Source organism: Prunus mume, linkage group LG4 (assembly GCF_029339155.1).
Source record: "Prunus mume cultivar Tortuosa linkage group LG4, ASM2933915v1, whole genome shotgun sequence".
NCBI classification, from domain to species: Eukaryota; Viridiplantae; Streptophyta; class Magnoliopsida; order Rosales; family Rosaceae; genus Prunus; species Prunus mume.
In genome coordinates, this window is record NC_142701.1 from 23,607,230 (window position 1) to 23,627,537 (window position 20,308).

The following is a 20,308-nucleotide window of genomic DNA, read 5'->3' on the forward strand; positions in this document are numbered from 1 at the left end:
TACAAAATAATTATGCCAAAAATAATTAAAACGAAAAACTAAAACAGTAACCTTTTATAGATTTATTTATTTATTTACCAAAGTAACCTTATAGAATTAAAACTAACAAATTACCCAATGGATGTACGCCAAAAGTCTTGAAGACGGTCATCAGGAGTCCGGAGAGGTAATTTAAGCTGATCATCATAAGGAACAATTTCTTTCGACTGAACCTTGTCGGCCCAATCTTTGAGAGGTTCAAAACGATCATAACAAACACACGATACAGCCTTCCATATCTCTATGTGATCAGGCAGTTTGGGAAAATACTTCTGCTTACTGTAACAGACATAAAACAGATAAAACACTCGGCATGTAAATTATATAGGCTTTGAACTAAATCACTTACTGAACTGGCCCTAAAACAACAATCTCATAAAATAAATAACAAACTCAATAATTATAAAAGGGGTAACAAAAAATATTGCATGAGGAAATAAAATAAGTAACACTGACAAATTCTGATACTAAAGCTGTAGAAAATTTTAAACAGAGAAACTAAAAAGAATAAAGAAATCAATACTTAGCCAAAATGTTTTAGTGCACAAAAAATTGGATCATGCCTGCTGACAAAATTGAGTTTTGTTGACGCAGAAAAATGGTTCTGCACTTTCCTGCGTAACTTAGTGATTTCGTTACCTTCGGTATGCTATGGCTTCGGTAGTAAGTTATACCTGTAAGATAGCAACGCTCGGTAAGTCCAGTGTACCGGTGCGATACGGCCGAAGGCTCTCCGATGCTTAAGTAAGTACGGATTTAGTAAGTTTGAACTACGGATCAATAGGCGTATGCCGTTAGTTCTGATTGATTACCTCCAAGCTGGGGTAGTTGTCCTCTTTTATAGGCCTTGAGAGGTGTGCATTTTGTTTGGAGTTTCGATGTGGGACTGTGGACATTGATTGTGCATTTTTAAGGAGTGAACCCGGCATGGGTGTGATGCCGGGGTCTCCGCAGATTCATCTCGGGTTTTGTGAAAAATTCGGGGTGGGTCCTGTCAGTTTGATATTCTATTTCATGGGTTCAATCATGTTTTTCCCATTGTGTAGTAAAATTCATACTTTTAAAAGATGAGATAATTAACTAAGATTAATAGAATTTCGACGAAGATTATTTTTTTGATAGTTTGTTGCCAATGGTACAAGTTATGCTTAGAATACTTCTAAAGGAAATTAAAAAGAGTTTTAATTATTTTGAACAACTACAATGGAAAATATTTTGTGGATCAAATTCAGGATTGAAATATCGGCCGATACACCGATATATCTGTATTTTCAATTATCGACACCGTTATTGGGGATAATGCCATATCTTTCCCTGGATCGACGATATATTCCCGATAAGTGCAATATCTCCGATATTTTGCCGATATCCCTGATATTTCCCGATACCCATAACATAACCCAAAAAAAATTCAGAACTTTTGAAGGCAATTGAAGCAAATTGAAACCCAAAAATAACTAATCCTTGCCAAGAACCCTATAATTTATTAATATGAAGAATCTATGCACAGTCCACTGCCCATATACATCTAATCCATCTGAAGAGGACATGGCGATCAGTTTTGGATCTATGAGCATATAAACTAGACCTAGTACTACTCAAATGAATCTTATGATGGCTATGATTATGTCATGTCTGATTATAGTGCACTAGTTATGGAGCTCAAGATGATAAAAAAGATTATGGACTTACTAGTTGGTTAATCCTAACTATCCCATATATGGGAAGACAATAGGGAGCTCAAGAGAGACCTATGTGCACCATATTCAAACATGGCTTACAACCTGCTCGGGTTACATGACTTGGTATGACTATTGTATGAATCTAGATGGTTGTTCCTCATTGTTTGAACCTTACAGGAGCTCTTCATTTATGTAGATGGACACTTATCTAAATTGTAATCCAATGTTTAAACAAACTATGGATTTATGCATGGTTTATTCATTCTAATTAACATTTTATTTTCAAATTTTTCATTTATGCGCATTACATACAACTTATATTTCATCATATGTTTATCTTATTATTAGTAAATTTTGAGTTTTATTTGTTCAATACATTCATTGATAATGTACATAACATCTATGAAAGTTTTACACCAAAATTATGTGTTTCAATGCATATATCTGTCATTTTTGTTGATTTTTTCACGATACCTAAAACGATAACGATATATCCCCCGAAATATCCGTAAATTGGAGGCTCGATATTATCTGCACGGTCGATATTTTAATCCTTGGATCAAATTAATAAGAGTTGCATGCTTATATTAAAAGTGGAACCCCAATGCCTTAGTGTTTTAATCACAATTGTTCTTTTTCATCTTTGTTATTTTCTTTACATCGCTCTCTATGGATACGACACTCAGACTTTCGAGCTACATTACTATACAACACTTCCCTTGGGTTTTTCAAAGTGGTACTAACACTTATTACTAAAAACGTCCTATGTTTTATGACAAACATTCTTGTCATGCTAATGTGGAACCAAATATAAATATACTCATGATGCGGCTTCGACATGTATGAGAGAAGCGTAACTAGAAAGTTGGGCTGATCAGCCACCTTTGTCTTTGGTTTCTGATGGTCTCCTATTTTGTTGGGAGGGTATCCTTGTTGGGGCGTAGATGGTTTATGTTGCTCTTTTGGTTGAGTTGAGTTTACTTTTGCGCTGCGACAATGCAATGAAGCCACCGATGGGATGAGGTGTCGTTATTAATAAAATATCTCTCATCGTGTATATATATGGTAAACTACCGAAATGCCCCCAAAATTTGTACCTAATTATCAATTTACCCCATGTCCTTTTTTTAGCGAATTAAGGACTCAAATTAAATTTTATTTTCAATTCCCCTTTTACTGTCTAAATCTCAACATTTCATTGAATTTGTTGTTAAATATGGGGTAAATTGGTCATTTCGAATGTTGAAAAAATATATATATGTATATATATTCACAAATTATTTTAATAAACAGGGGCCCACCCACTTCATCTTTTTCCCTCTGTTGTAAATAAAATACAGATTACAAAGGGGAGGAGGGAGCTGTAATGGGAAAGGGAGAAAGAGATGGGGGAGAGAGAGAGAGGAAGAGATGGAGAAAAGGAAGCTTGCGGTGGTGGTCATGGGGGAATGATGTTGCGGCGGTTATGGGTTCGTGGGATTTGGGGGGTTTGTCTTTGGGTTCTTGGTTGTTGTGGGGTGGGTCTGTGGGTTCTGGGTTCGTTGAGGGTGGTAGTCAGGGAATCAGGTTAGGATGGGAAGGGTGAATAGTCTGGGGTAAAAAAATTGAAGGGAGGTGGGGATTGGTCTGGAGTGAAGGGTTGATGGTCATGGGGAATGGGGTGGAGAAGAAGACCGCAAGGGGGGGACGACTGTGTTCTGTCTGTGATTGAGAAAATAAAACATGCACCGTCACCCATCGAATTATTGGGTGAATATAATACAACAAAAAAAGTCCAAACTTTTCTTTTATAGGAATAGGAGGAGGAGGCTCGTGAGATTACAAACAAGCTAACAGCAGCAAAGCAACTACTTATTTTGTGAATTGAGAGTTGCTTTTTGTCCCAGACTCAGATCTGGTTCTGGTTCTGGTTCTTGCTTTGGGTGTCGGTGGTGTTTTGACTTGACGGATTTATTTTTTTTTCATTTTTGTTTTTTTCCTTTAATAATTTGACCAATTATTAGATGACATGTTGTTGATTTATTGGATGATATTTTTTAATATCATATCTAGTGCTCCTTCTGACCAAATATATATATATATATAGTGCTACTTGAGTTAAAAGTTGATATATCAAGCCATCAATTAAACACAATTATTTTAAAGTAAATTTTTTATTTTTGAAGACTAACTATCCAAATCGTCTCGTGTCCTCTCGCAAATCTTTAAACAAGTATTAGCTGCTGCTTCAAATTGAAACGTAGAGTAGAGACTCAATTTCTTTCTTTGTTGCTGCTGCTTCTTCGGCTCTATCTGGGATACATTGACCATGTACAACGCTGGTTGTCTGCAAATCTGAGATCGCAATTGCTGCAATGTCTCAATGAAGCAGAGTCAGAGCTCATTGGCCACCATTTTCTTCATCCTCTGCCTTCATCAAGGTTAGTGGCTCTTCTTGTCCCTTTCTCCAGTTCCACGTTCTTTGACCCAGCTAGGTGGTTCAGTAGGTCAAAAGTTGTAGGAACCCTCCAAACGATCCAAGAAATCAAATTTCTGAAATCTCAATTCTGTAGTAGAGAAGTATGAATAAAATTCCCACTATCACTATATTCAGCTCTAATAGGTTCATTCCTCAGCTAATAATTTGCTTAATTAATTGTGGATTTCAATTGAAAAGGTAAAAGAAACCATATGCTGCATCAGATTCAGAACATGAGTTTCTTCTTTCTACCCTCTTCTTCTTCTTCCAAGGAACACCAAAAAGTCACATATCACATAGGAGGCTGTGTTTTCCAGTTTCCTCTGCAAGAAAATAATGTGGCATTGGATACCAACCACAGCAATAGAAGACTTTTTAGATGATGATGAGGCAGCAGCTATCTGTTTGTCTTCATGGGGTTGGAATTTGGCTCAGAAAGGAAACCCCCAAGTCCTTTTAGACAGAAAGCATATAACAAAATAATATCAATAAAATACAGAGAGAGATTTGACATTAGATTTTATAAAGACACAAGGATGGATGGCTGTGTCTACCCCACACTCCTGCATGCATTTAGAGCCGAGTGTCATGGGGAGTTGTTTTGTATTGTCTTGGACTTGTTTGTTGGACACATTCGAATGAGAGAAGCACTGTTTTCTATTCTTTGCTTGCAGTGCAAAGAATTTGATAATTGCAAAACTACAAGCACATCAAACCTGTGAACAGCACATGACATTTTTCACAATTTCACTCACTTCCCTGAAGACTGTCATTTGTTGTATTTTGTTGTTGTAAAGTATGTGCCACATAAATAGGTCAACATGTATATTATTATTACATAGAATTTCCTCCTACCATCTGATTCAAATCAGCACATTGGCACTCAGGTCAGATCTATGGCCCAAAAGAGTTCATCATATTTTGGGTTTTCTTGAAAAGTTGCTCTTTCTCTCTCTCTCTCTCTCTCATGTGTTTAGCATTTAGTTTTTGCTTTTTAATATGATATTCTTTTGGGGTTAGGAAAGTCAAGTTGAATAAACTAAGCATTCATTGAGTGACCCTTTGAACAATCACATAGGAATAGGGTTAAGAAGTTGGAAACAATGTGATCCAAACAAACAAGCAGCAGGGAAAAGGTAAACAGAAAAAGACTTGGAAAACAAACAATGAAATTACAGCCAGAGTTGACATACTAGCCTAACTGCTCTCTTAGCTACAAGTGAGCCACTGTAGAATCTATGGCTTCACCTGTTTGGGAAATTTAGCCACAAATGCTTGTAGTTTTTCTTTGTGGCCTTGTTCTTGCCATGGGATATATTAAGGGTTTGTTGGTCATTCAAAAGTTTTCATGGGGTATTTTTGGAAGGAAATTTCATAATTCATTTTACAAAGTGATTACAAGATACAGCCAAAAATCTTCTGGTGGTAAACAAGTAAATGAAGGCAGCAATGCAAGTAAAATTTTGGCTTCAACATTTTAAAATCATGTGTCTTTCTTAGTAAGAATCAAGCGAAGAACAGAGAAGGCAGAGGAGGACAGAGAAGAACCTCAAGAGAGTTGGCAAATTACCTACTAGAAGTTGATAGTAGCAACATATACAACAATTCAGGAAATCAAAGAAACTAAGCAAACAGGAAACAGAAAATGTAGTTCGTAGCTAGTCGAAAACGTACACTACTTTTTTGTACTCGTACAGAAACATATTACAAACATTGTTGTACAAATTAATACAAGCAACTTACAGCACCACAAATTAATACAAGCAAATTACACCACCACCCTTATTGTAATAAAACAGAATGCACCAGACCCCATACAAGAATTCTAAACAACAACAGCAAAAGCTGCAAGATAAACATGGATTTAAAATAAGTACTTAGTTTCTGTGTCCTCTCCTCCCCAGTGTGCCTCTTGGCTGCCTCTTCCTACTAAATTTCTCTAAAAACCATTCATGATTCTTGCTTGTCCAAAAGTTCCCAGCAACCACTCCAACTATTAGACCACTAACAACTCCTGGCAGAACCACATACCAATCTAGTGCAATTTGAAACCCGGAATCTTCATCTTCTTCAAAGATTGATGGTGGTGGCGATATTGAGCTATCACATTTCTTTGACAAAGGCTTTCCACACAGATCTGAGTTTCCTTGGTATGAATCTTCTAGGAATGTACCAAATTGTTGGCCAAGTGGTATAGGACCGCAAAGATGGTTATAGGATACATTGAAATACGCAAGGAAAGTGAGTTGTGCCAAATTACCGGGGATCCTTCCTGAGAGCTGGTTTCGAGAGAGATCCAACGATTCAAGAGCCGTCAACTTCCATAAAGATGATGGGATGACACCAGTGAGAGCGTTGTTGGAAAGGTTAAGGAAAAGAAGGCCTCTTAGATTCCCAATGACACCTGCTGGAATCTCTCCTTCAAATTTATTACTTGAGAAATCTATAAATCTAAGAAGGTAAGGGGTCCATATATATTGCAACTCAACACCTTTTGCGAAAGTCGTGATTGAGTATGGATAAGAAAAGGTAGTTGAGTTGTCTGATGTCGTAGTGATTTGAAAATAAGTTTGCTGGCTCTCGTCAACAAATTTCATGGAATTCCAGTTCTCTAAGTAGTTAGAGGGCAACGCACCTGAAAAACCATTGTCAGATAAATCAATGATGCACAACTTTGGGAAGTCATGGTTAGTTGCATACATCCCAATCATGCCATGGAATCCATTAGACCTCAAACTGAGAAACTGTAGTGCTGGAAGTGCCCCTAACCAAGATGGGAAGATGTCGCGCATATGATTGTTTCCAAGGTTAAGAAACTCTAATCGAGTGCAATTGGCCATTGATCTTGGTACTTTTCCCTGTAACTGATTGTAACTCAAATCAACAATTTTCAAACTATTTTCGATTGGACATATTTGAGGAATACTGCCATGAAATGAATTGTTCATCAGCATCAATATTTCAAGAGCACTGGAGTTCCCCAAACATTGTGGAAGCATGCCACTCAGGCTGTTGTTGGACAAATCAAGAATGTGCAAATGATTCAAGTTGCAGAACGAGCAGGCGAAATTTCTCCACTGTAATTATTGCTGCCGACCATATAGTGTCTGATTGATTGTGGTGGAATTGGCAGTGATCCTTGTAACATATTGGTCCGGAGATCTAAAGAATATAGATTCTGCCATGGAAGATTGATTGGATTTTGGTCAAATCCCGTTAAGAAGTTGGAAGAGAGGTCGAGAGTCAACAAAGTTTCTCTACTTGCATTCCACACCCATTTTGGTATTCGCCCTTGAATGTTGTTGTCGCTAATTTGTAAGCTTCGCAATTCGGATTGATATTTTAAAATTTCTGGAAACTCTGTTAAGTTGCATGAAGACAAGTGTAGAAGTTCAAGCTGTGGAATAGTAGCACTCAAATTGGTTATGATCTGCAGAGATAACTTGTTGTGTGATAATAGAAGTCCCTTTAACTTTTTGGGCTGGGAAAACTGATCAAACTCAACTTGTCCACTCAAGTTATTATAGGAAAGGTCAAGAAATTCAAGATTTTGGAGCTGGAAGAGTGACCTAGGAATTGCTCTGCTCAAATTGTTACCGTCGAGGTATAGAGTAGTTAACTGGGTCAAATTCATAAGCCAAGACGGGATTTGACCAGTTATTTCGTTATCATCCAAGTCTAGAGATGAAAGTTGCGTGAGGTTAGCCACAAAACTTGGGAATTTTCCCCTGATTTTGGTGGCCCCAAGGGACAAACTGTAGAGGTTGGTTAAACTCGCTATCCAAGACAAGGAATATTCAGAAACTAATTGGCCTGTGGAATTATTATTTGGAACGTCATAAAATATTCCACTCATGTCAAGGTAGTTGAGCTGGGTAAGGTTTCCGAGTGAAGATGGAAGATAGTGGGAAAAATAACACCAAGAGATGTCCAACAAATTTAAGGAATGGAGGTTTCCGATAGAAGCAGGCAGCATACCACATAAATTTGTGTCCCCAACATTCAATTTCTTCAAGAGATTATTGCTCCTGTTAAAGTTAGGGAAAGAACCGGTAAGGTTTGAGTTACCAAACACATCCAGAACCTCTAAGTTTGGTAGGTGGAAGATGCCAATTGGGAATTCCCCATTCAACCCACAATATTGAAGTTGGAGAGATGTGAGAGAAGATGCATTGACCAAGATATCAGGCACAGTGGAGTATATGTCTACCCCACTAAGATGAAGTTGTTTTATGGTGGTCAAGTTCTGAACCAGGCTTCTCATGTTGGCCTTGGTCAGTTTCAGAGAATTGAAAGACAGATCAAGGGTAGACAGCTTTGATAGCTTTGAAATTTCTGATGGAATTTCTCCGGAAAAAACGGAATTTGAAAGGTTGAGATACGTTAGACTCGAAAGATCATGACCAAATCTCGATGGTATTTGAGAGAAATTGAAGTGATTATCCGAGAGGTCAAGCCTCTGCAGATGAACAAGGCGGAAGAGACTGTTGCTGGAATTGATAGAACCGTAGAGACAGCTGCTGCTTAGGTTAAGGCCAACAACATGGCCAGAGTCCTCATCACACTCTACACCATCCCATGAACAACAATTACTCCGATTCCCATCTCCTTCTCGCGTCCAAAATGAAACCTTCGGATAAGAACGAGGATCTGTAGAAGCGGACTTGTTAATTGCAAAGCTTTCCTTGAACTGCAGCAAGGATGAGCACTCATCAACCTGGCCAAGTGTCCGAGTCTGCACAAATGAAAAACAGCGAGTATCAATGAGCGACAGAAAAAGAAAACAACGTAGAGAAATGAACTTGGACCGCCACGATTCCATTCCCATTGCAATTTTGTTTTGTAATTATGAATGCTTAATTATGGCTCTCACACGATTAAGGGTGGAGAAATTATAAACTCCTTTTATAGACGCACAACTCGTGAAAAACGTAGTCGAGAAAAAAGCATAAGGGAATCAAAGAGAAGAAGCCAAGAAGGTGAAGAGAAGTTTATGGTCTTCAAAGTCTTCGAAAGCTAACCATTCAAAGTCTTTAAAGTCTTCCAAAGCTGGTTCTAACTTGTAGCAGAAAAGTATGTCTTGTTAATTTCTTCGGCGCTTTCAACAACTAAATCAACTGGCCGTCCACATCCACAAGTAACTAAAACTTTTGTTAATGTCTGATCTTCTCTCTCTTTCTTGAAGCGGGGCGGGGGAGGTTTAAATTGGTGAGTAGGTTCATGCACTTGAGAAGGCTGTGACTAATTGAGTTCTGTTCTTTTGGAAATGAGGAGGGCCTGACGTCATCTTCTTACAGCAGCAAAATGTTGTTTGTCGGTTTGCTTGGGCACATTTCTTTGTCCGCATTTGTCGACAATTCTCGGCCGTTCATCTTTTTCGCTTATTTTGGTAACTAGTATTAAAATGGAAGGTCTTTGTTTAAATCAAAAACCCCATGATATTATTAACTTATTATTTGCGTCATAAATTATAACGAAGTGCCACATCATCACCAATCCAGCCTACTTTTTACTCAACTGGATTTTGTTTGCCCAATTATTTTCCTACATTCACATTTTTATTATTCGCCATGTTTACGGAGGTGTTACTTTCATGACTAATTGTCTATCTTGTTAGGCCATATTTCTCATTCACGTCCTCTGGTTTCACCTTTTTATCAGTTGTTATTCGTATAGGTTTGTTATATAGTTTTCTTTTTCCATTTGAAAAAAAACAAGACTATCACGTAAATTCGTTTTTGGATGTGTTACATGTGTAAATTTGATTGACAATTTTATAACAGAAAATAAGTTCAAATGGTTTGTAAGGTCCCAAGTTTAGTACTAGCTCTCCAATTGGCTGGAGTAAAGTCTTATGTGCAGAACCATGCATTTTGTAAATATTAATTCGTAATTTGTTAGGTCTAGATACAACATAATTAGAACCATACATTTTTTAAATCTTCCTCAAGTCCGATTATTAAAGACAAAAACATCGAAACTTAACTAGAAACCATAGTTAAAATCTAACCAAAAAACAGACTTCATACAAAATAGTTATAAGAGCACCAAGTAAAGAAAACGTTGTCAAAGTAAATCAATTTTTGCTTCGCTTCTACTTCAACCAAAGGTATGATCGACGAGTCAATCTTGAGGAAAAAAAACACAGGCGAAGAAAAGTTGTCACTTTATTTATTTATTTTTCCTGGTCAATTAGAAGACTAGGCAAAAATATGAATATATTTTCCTCTGAAATCTGCTGAGCTAAAGAAATTTAAAACGAGCTGAAAAGGACATCTTCTCATTGCTCATATCTACGCAAAATATGTCAAATTTAGTTCAAATTTAGTTCAGTTTAAAACTGATTATCAGAGCAGAACAATTATAGAGCAAAATGAAGAAGAACAATTACAGAGCAAGCTTATTACTGAGAAAATCCTTGGCTAGCCTCTGTTTGATACCAAGTAAATAATTATGTATGCTTAATTATGGCTCTCACACAATTAAGGGTGGAGAAATTATAAGCTCCTTTTATAGACGCACAACTCATGAAAAACGTAGTTGTAACTAGAGAAAGTATAAAAAAGTGGAAGAAAAAAAAAAAAGAGTCAGGGAATCAAAGAGAAGAAGCCAAGAAGGTGAAGAGAAATTTATCGTCTTCAAAGTCTTCCAAAGCTAACCGTTCAAAGTCTTAAAGCTGGTTCAAAAGCACGAATTAAAGGAGAGGCATGAAGACGAAAAAAATTATTTGAAAGAGTAGCAATGATAGTGGAGAAAAGAAAAGAAGAAAAAGTGGGGCTTTAAAATTTGGTTAAGAAAAGTTTGTACTAAAGAAAATTTGAGAGGAAGTCAAGTCGTCATAGAGACGTTCATTAAAATCTCCACTTAAAATGTACCTCATTGGCTTGAAGTCAAATTATTAAGGCCAGTCTACCATTAATTAATTGGGAGTTTCACTAAAATACACAAATGGGGCTGAAATTATAAAAAAATCAAATACCAAAAACACTTTATAAACACACCCAAAACCCAACATTACACACACTCAAAATCCATTGATAAATACACCCAAAAAATATACAATTGTTGATTTTGGGGTTAATTTTGGGTGTGTTTCTATGTTTAAATAGTGTTTGGGTTTTTTTTTATACATACATGTCTAGGATTGGGTTTATTTATAAATTTGTATAATTAATTTAATGATTTGGTCAAGGTTATCATCTTCATATCTATTTCTAAGATCTACCAAGTTTAAATATATTTATTTCGTGTTCATCAGCTGAATCTATTAAGGCTGAAAAGTTTTGAACCAGAGTTTATAAGCCATGGTCCACAGACGGACATTTTGGTCGACCATTAATCAAAAGTCTTTCAAAGCTAACATTTACTTTTTATTTTTTATTCTTCCATGCATCACATAACATATGTCTTATTTTTTATTCTTCTATGTATCAATAACATTTTTTTTTTCCACTATTACATCAAAGGCCTAGATGGCAGTAAAACGCCTCAATAATATCTAATCCAAGACTTACATTTCATGTAAATACATTTCTTTCACCGCCCACGCATCAAATAATTTCTTCGATGGTGGTTTCATCTTCTTGTTTGGGCTGCTTCATTCTAGCTATTCTCCCCTTCTATGGGTTCATAATCCCCGCACTCTTTGAGAGTCATAATCACCAAAAACTACATTTATAAGGGTTTTGATACATACAAAATATAATAGAATTCAACGTACAAATTAATGTTATTGATTAAAACATAAGAAATGTGAAGAGAACTTACAGAGTGAAGCCAAACGTAAGCATGAATCAACCACAAAACCTCAATATCCACAGGAAGAACAGTTGAATCACTACTAAAAAAAAGGGTTAAAAGCACAATCCAAAGAGCACAAAAAAGAGGTTCATGTCATTTTGAATCACATTTGACACAGATATGTAGTATTTGTGTGATATACAGGGAAGACACAATTGTTTTGTGTCCAATGCCAACATAAGAAAAAAATAATTGTACCTAAGTAGTTTAAGCACAAATTTTGTGGCCAATTATCATATTAGCATAGAGTTTGTCACTTCAGTGTAAGAATAATTGAAGCTTTTGTAACCACGAAAATTATACTTTTGTGCCCTTTTACTTGCAAATTACAACCACACAATATTATTTGTCTTTTACTTACCAATAAAAAACATAATTCTTGGTACTTACGTGCACATTATTTTAAATATTATGGCATAGTATTGGGCACATATATTGAATTTTGTGATTAAGTCTGTACACATTTCAAATATATAGTTGCTTATAGAGCACGAATACTGAAATTGTGTCCTTTTAGGTGACCTATCGTGTAACATCCCACATCGATCAACAGAGAGGGGGTGATGTGTATATGTACATGCCTGCCTTCATCTAGCACGAGACCTTTTGGGAGCTCATTGGCTTCGAAGGGGATGAGAACTCCGAAGTTAAGCGAGTTGGGGCTAGAGCAATCCCAGGATGGGTGACTCACTTGGAAGTTGCTCGTGAGCTCCCAGAATCAAAACCATGAGGGTAGATAGGGGGGCCCAAAGCGAACAATATCGTGTTATGATTGAGCCGATCTCAGGATGTGACAATTTGGTATCAGAGGCACTTTGCCGTGTGGTGTGAGTGTGCTGACGAGGACGTCATGATCTTAAGATGGGTGGATTGTAACATCCAACAGAGAGGGGTTGATGTGTCTTATTTGTACATACCTGCCTCCATCTAGCACTAGACCTTTTGGGAGCTCACTGACTTCGGAGGGGATGGGAACTCCGAAGTTAAGTGAGTTGGGGCTAGAGTAATTTCAGGATGGGTGACCCACTAGGAAGTTGCTCGTGAGCTCCCAGAAACAAAACCGTGAGGGCAGAGAGGTCCAAAGCGAACAATATCGTCTTTGCGGTAGAGCCGATCCCGTATGTGACAATTTGGTATCGAGCCATTTTGCCGTGTGGTGCGAGTGTGCCGACGAGAACGTCGGGCCCTTAAAGGGTTGTTTGGTACGGCTGATTGGACTAAATCTTGGGACTGTCTTGGATTAGCTAGGATTGGCCTAAGCTGGATTAAGTTGGCTGCGTTTGGTGAGGCGTCGGACTAAGAAGCTGGATTGTAAAAATAGTGAAAACCTATATTTGGTGCTGTGTTGGACTAAAAAAATTATTTAAATATTTAAAATTAATTTGGAATTTTGACCTAAAACTAAATAAATACTGCAAATAAAATAACAAGAAATGTATAATTTATTTAAATAATTTTTAAAAAATGTTTTTTAAAGACAAATTATCTTTTTTCTTTCTTTCCTTTTTTTTTTTCTCTCCTTTCTCTTTTCTTCTTCCTTCCCAGCCATGTTTCTTTTACTTTTTCTCTCCCCCTCCCGATCTCACTCTCTGTTCGCTCTCTTTTTTTCTCCAATATTAACACAATGGTATCCCTCCTTTTCTAAATCCCCCTCCCAAACCTTTCTCTGCTTCCCTATCATTTTATCTCTATTCTTCCCTCTCTTTTTTGGGTACAGAAGGGGGTAAACCCCCCAAAACAGAAACAATTAAATAGGAACAAGGGAGGTGTAGCAGCACCTTAAGCATCAACATCTAAAATGGCTCTAAGGAAGGGAGGAGTTTCTTCAAAAACATGGAGGCCATGATTAAACTCATGACTTTTGGCAGCCAAGTCTCTTATTCCTCTTTGAAGTCACAGATCTTAATCTTCTTCGAAGTCACAAATCTCCATTTGGTTTCACTGAGCCATGGTTGATGGTTTATAATTTTTCGGAAGGTTGAATTGGGTTGTGGTTCCACTGGGTTTGATTTGGTGGTGGTTGATTCAAGTGGTTGGGTTTGAATTGGTGTGTCGTGTGACTAGGTTTATGGTGGTGATAGTTCTAGGTGAAGAGGAAGAAGAAACTGATTATTGAAGCTTGGATATGGATTTGGTATTGCGATTAGATTGGTCAGACTCGAACGTCAAAATAGCACGCTCGCTATTTTGCAAATGTATTTCACCTCTCTGTATAAGGAGAGCAAGTGAGGCATTTTTTTATACTGTTGGACTATTTAGTCTCATTTAAGTTAGTCCCTCCTTTCACCAAACATGGGTTTTAAGTGCTAATTAATATAGTCCAGTCCAGTGAGGCATACCAAACATGCCCTAAGGGAGGTAGATTGTAACATCTCACATCGACCAACAGAGAGGGGGTGATGTGCCTTATATGTACATGTCCGCCTTCATCTAGCACGAGACCTTTTGGGAGCTCACTGGCTTTGAAGGGGATAAGAACTCCGAAGTTAAGCGAGTTGGGGCTAGAGCAATCCCAGGATGGGTGACCCACTAGAAAGTTGCTCATGAGCTCTCAGAAACAAAATCGTGAGGGCAGAGAGAGGAACCCAAAACGGACAATATCGTGCCACGACAGAGCCGATCCCAGAATGTGACATATCGAGCACGAATTCTTTAAATTGTGTCTAGAATAATTTCAAAAATCTTCATAAAAAATATAAATAAAATACTTTCAAAAAGGCGCCTATCTTTCTGTAGAAGCTCCTCTCCAAATATCTTATTGAAAAATGAATATATTAAAGATACTAAAGATAAATATCATTGTTTTTTTTTTGTTGGAACGCACGCCTTTTTTTTCTTTTTATTTTCTCCTCTTTTTTTTAATTCTTTTATTTTTCCTTCTTCTTCTTCCTCTTTCTATACGTCTCCATCTCTCTCATTTTTTATTTCCATAATGACTGTCATAAGATTTTTTTTTTATGAAATTATCCATGGAACCAAGGACTTCAGTAGAGTTCCAAGATTTGAATTTGAACCTATCAAAATCGGATAATTGCAAAGCCTAGAAGTCTCCAATTTGATTGGCAAAAGTATGAGAATTCAAATTAGAGATTGAGGATTCTAATGAACACAAAAGATCTGCAAAATCATGAATCAAAAAAACTGAACTGATTCAACATCACCTGTCTGTTCCGTGAGCTAGGGTTGGCTAGATCAAAGCCTAGAAGTGTCCAATTTGATTGGCAAAAGTATGAGCATTCAAATTAGAGATTAAGGATTCCAATAAACACAAAAGATCTGCAAAATCATGAATCAAAAAAACTGAACGATTCAACATCACCTGTCTGTTCCGTGAGCTAGGGTTGGCTAGATCAAAGCCTAGAAGTGTCCAATTTGATTGGCAAAAGTATGAGCATTCAAATTAGAGATTAAGGATTCCAATAAACACAAAAGATCTGCAAAATCATGAATCAAAAAAACCTGAACTGATTCAACATCACCTGTCTGTTCCGTGAGCTAGGGTTGGCTATATCAAAGCCTAGAAGTGTCCAATTTGATTGGCAAAATTATGAGCATTCAAATTAGAGATTGGGGATTCTAATGGACACAAAAGATCTGCAAAAACATGAATCTAAAAAACTGAACTGATTCAACCACACCTATCTGTTCCATGAGCTAGGGTTGGCTAGATCAAAGCCTAGAAGTGTCCAATTTGATTGGCAAAAGTATGAGCATTCAGATTAGAGATTGAGGATTCTAATGGACATATAAGATTTGCAAAAGCATGAGTCAAAAAAACTGAACTGATTCAACAACACCTGCTGTTCCGTGAGCTAGGGTCGGCGGATCAAAGCCTTGAAGTGTCCAATTTAATTGGCAAAAGTGTGAGAATTCAAATTAGAGATTCAAGATTCTAATGAACACAAAAGATCTGCAAAATCATGAATCAAAAAAACTGAACTGAGTCAACATCACCTGTCTGTTCCGTGAGCTAGGGTTGGCTAGATCAAAGCGTAGAAGTGTCCAATTTGATTGGAAAAAGTATGAGCATTCAAATTAGATATTGAGGATTCTAATTAACACAAAAGATCTGCAAAAACATGAATAAAAAAACTGAACTGATTCAACATCACCTGTCTGTTCCGTGAGCTAGGTTGGCTAGATCAGCGGCAAGGAGTGTCCAATTTTATTGGAAAAAGTATGAGCATTCAAATTAGAGATTGAGGATTCTAATTCACACAACAGACGTGCAAAAACAAGAATCAAAAAAACTGAACTGATTTAACAACACCATCTGCTCCGTGAGCTAGGGTTGGCTAGATCAAAGCCTAGAAGTGTCCAATTTGATTGGAAAAAGTATGAGCATTCAAATTAGAGATTGAGGATTCTAATGAACACAAAAGATCTGCAAAATCATGAATCAAAAAAACTGAACTGATTCAACATCACCTGTCTGTTCCGTGAGCTAGGGTTGGCTATATCAAAGCCTAGAAGTGTCCAATTTGATTGGCAAAATTATGAGCATTCAAATTAGAGATTGGGGATTCTAATGGACACAAAAGATCTGCAAAAACATGAATCTAAAAAACTGAACTGATTCAACCACACCTATCTGTTCCGTGAGCTAGGGTTGGCTAAATCAAAGCCTAGAAGTGTCCAATTTGATTGGCAAAAGTATGAGCATTCAGATTAGAGATTGAGGATTCTAATGGACATAAAGATTTGCAAAGCATGAGTCAAAAAACTGAATCGATTCAACAACACCTGTCTGTTCCGTGAGCTAGGGTCGGCTAGATCAAGGCCTTGAAGTGTCCAATTTAATTGGCAAAAGTGTGAGAATTCAAATTAGAGATTAAGGATTCTAATGAACACAAAAGATCTGCAAAATCATGAATCAAAAAAATGAATCGAGTCAACATCACCTGTCTGCATTCCGTGAGCTAGAGTTGGCTAGATCAAAGCCTGGAAGTGTCCAATTTGATTGGAAAAAGTATGAGCATTCAAATTAGAGATTGAGGATTCTAATGAACACAAAAGATCTGCAAAATCATGAATCAAAAAAACTAAACTGATTCAACATCACCTGTCTGTTCCGTGAGCTAGAGTTGGCTAGATCAGCGGCAAGGAGCGTCCAATTTGATTGGAAAAAGTATGAGCATTCAAATTAGAGATTGAGGATTCTAATTCACACAAAAGACCTGCAAAAACATGAATCAAAAAAATCTGAATCGATTCAACAACACCTGCTTTGTGAGCTAGGGTTGGACGGATCAAAAGCAAGTAGTGTCCAATTTGATTGGAAAAAGTATGAGCATTCAAATTAGAGATTGAGGATTCTAATTAACACAAATGATCTGCAAAAACATGAATCAAAAAAACTGAACTGATTCAACAATACCTGTCTGTTCCGTGAGATAGGGTTGGCTAGATCAAAGTCTAGAAGTGTCCAATTTGATTGGAAAAAGTATGAGCATTCAAATTAGATATTGAGGATTCTAATTAACACAAAAGATCTGCAAAAACATGAATCAAAAAAACTGAACTGATTCAACATCACCTGTCTGTTCCAGTGAGCTAGGGTTGGCTAGATCGGCGGCAAGGAGTGTCCAATTTGATTGGAAAAAGTATGAGCATTCAAATTAGAGATTGAGGATTCTAATTCACACCACAGACCTGCAAAAACAAAAATAAAAAAAACTGAATCGATTCAACAACACTGTCTGTTCCGTGAGCCGAGTTGGCTAGATCAAAGCCTAGAAGTGTCCAATTTGATTGGCAAAAGTATGAGAATTCAAATTAGAGATTGAGGATTCTAATAAACACAAAAGATCTGCAAAATCATGAATCAAAAAAACTGAACTGATTCAACATCACCTGTCTGTTCCGTGAGCTAGGGTCGGCTAGATCAAGGCCTTGAAGTGTCCAATTTAATTGGCATAAGTGTGAGAATTCAAATTAGAGATTAAGGATTCTAATGAACACAAAAGATCTGCAAAATCATGAATCAAAAAAACTGAACTGATTCAACATCACCTGTCTGTTCCGTGAGCTAGGGTTGGCTATATCAAAGCCTAGAAGTGTCCAATTTGATTGGCAAAATTATGAGCATTCAAATTAGAGATTGGGGATTCTAATGGACACAAATGATCTGCAAAAACATGAATCTAAAAAACTGAACTGATTCAACCACACCTATCTGTTCCGTGAGCTAGGGTTGGCTAAATCAAAGCCTAGAAGTGTCCAATTTGATTGGCAAAAGTATGAGCATTCAGATTAGAGATTGAGGATTCTAATGAACACAAAAGATCTGCAAAATCATGAATCAAAAAAACTGAACTGAGTCAACATCACCTGTCTGTTCCGTGAGCTAGAGTTGGCTAGATCAAAGCCTGGAAGTGTCCAATTTGATTGGAAAAAGTATGAGCATTCAAATTAGAGATTGAGGATTCTAATGAACACAAAAGATCTGCAAAATCATGAATCAAAAAAACTAAACTGATTCAACATCACCTGTCTGTTCCGTGAGCTAGAGTTGGCTAGATCAGCGGCAAGGAGCGTCCAATTTGATTGGAAAAAGTATGAGCATTCAAATTAGAGATTGAGGATTCTAATTCACACAAAAGACCTGCAAAAACATGAATCAAAAAAACTGAACTGATTCAACAACACCTGTCTGTTTCGTGAGCTAGGGTTGGACAGATCAAAAGCAAGTAGTGTCCAATTTGATTGGAAAAAGTATGAGCATTCAAATTAGAGATTGAGGATTCTAATTAACACAAATGATCTGCAAAAACATGAATAAAAAAAACTGAACTGATTCAACAATACCTGTCTGTTCCGTGAGCTAGGGTTGGCTAGATCAAAGCCTAGAAGTGTCCAATTTGATTGGAAAAAGTATGAGCATTCAAATTAGATATTGAGGATTCTAATTAACACAAAAGATCTGCAAAAACATGAATCAAAAAAACTGAACTGATTCAACATCACCGTCTGTTCCGTGAGCTAGGGTTGGCTAGATCGGCGGCAAGGAGTGTCCAATTTGATTGGAAAAAGTATGAGCATTCAAATTAGAGATTGAGGATTCTAATTCACACCACAGACCTGCAAAACAAAAATAAAAAAACTGAATCGATTCAACAACACTGTCTGTTCAAGTGAGCGAGTTGGCTAGATCAAAGCCTAGAAGTGTCCAATTTGATTGGCAAAAGTATGAGAATTCAAATTAGAGATTGAGGATTCTAATAAACACAAAAGATCTGCAAAATCATGAATCAAAAAAACTGAACTGATTCAACATCACCTGTCTGTTCCGTGAGCTAGGGTCGGCTAGATCAAGGCCTTGAAGTGTCCAATTTAATTGGCATAAGTGTGAGAATTCAAATTAGAGATTAAGGATTCTAATGAACACAAAAGATCTGCAAAATCATGAATCAAAAAAACTGAACTGATTCAACATCACCTGTCTGTTCCGTGAGCTAGGGTTGGCTATATCAAAGCCTAGAAGTGTCCAATTTGATTGGCAAAATTATGAGCATTCAAATTAGAGATTGGGGATTCTAATGGACACAAATGATCTGCAAAAACATGAATCTAAAAAACTGAACTGATTCAACCACACCTATCTGTTCCGTGAGCTAGGGTTGGCTAAATCAAAGCCTAGAAGTGTCCAATTTGATTGGCAAAAGTATGAGCATTCAGATTAGAGATTGAGGATTCTAATGAACACAAAAGATCTGCAAAATCATGAATCAAAAAAACTGAACTGAGTCAACATCACCTGTCTGTTCCGTGAGCTAGAGTTGGCTAGATCAAAGCCTGGAAGTGTCCAATTTGATTGGAAAAAGTATGAGCATTCAAATTAGAGATTGAGGATTCTAATGAACACAAAAGATCTGCAAAATCATGAATCAAAAAAACTAAACTGATTCAACATCACCTGTCTGTTCCGTGAGCTAGAGTTGGCTAGATCAGCGGCAAGGAGCGTCCAATTTGATTGGAAAAAGTATGAGCATTCAAATTAGAGATTGAGGATTCTAATTCACACAAAAGACCTGCAAAAACATGAATCAAAAAAACTGAACTGATTCAACAACACCTGTCTGCTTCGTGAGCTAGGGTTGGACAGATCAAAAGCAAGTAGTGTCCAATTTGATTGGAAAAAGTATGAGCATTCAAATTAGAGATTGAGGATTCTAATTAACACAAATGATCTGCAAAAACATGAATAAAAAAACTGAACTGATTCAACAATACCTGTCTGTTCGTGAGCTAGGGTTGGCTAGATCAAAGCCTAGAAGTGTCCAATTTGATTGGAAAAGTATGAGCATTCAAATTAGATATTGAGGATTCT

The 20,308-nt window shown here is 37.0% G+C and overlaps 1 protein-coding gene and 1 long non-coding RNA gene across 2 annotated transcripts; one reads left to right on the top strand and one right to left on the bottom strand.

Moving 5' to 3' along the window:
- Positions 1-3,351: 3,351 nt before the first annotated feature.
- LOC148918228 (uncharacterized) lies at positions 3,352-5,117 on the top strand. The gene is made up of 2 exons (XR_016126486.1): positions 3,352-4,141; positions 4,378-5,117. It is a non-coding gene; the product is annotated as an uncharacterized LOC148918228 (long non-coding RNA).
- A 699-nt stretch (positions 5,118-5,816) lies between these two features.
- Positions 5,817-9,233, bottom strand: LOC103343765 (receptor-like protein 49). Its single transcript, XM_089051415.1, is given in 2 exon segments — positions 5,817-7,237; positions 7,240-9,233. Coding segments are annotated over 2 exon segments (2,949 nt in total). The 5' UTR covers positions 9,008-9,233; the 3' UTR covers positions 5,817-6,056.
- Between the last annotated feature and the right edge of the window lie 11,075 nt (positions 9,234-20,308).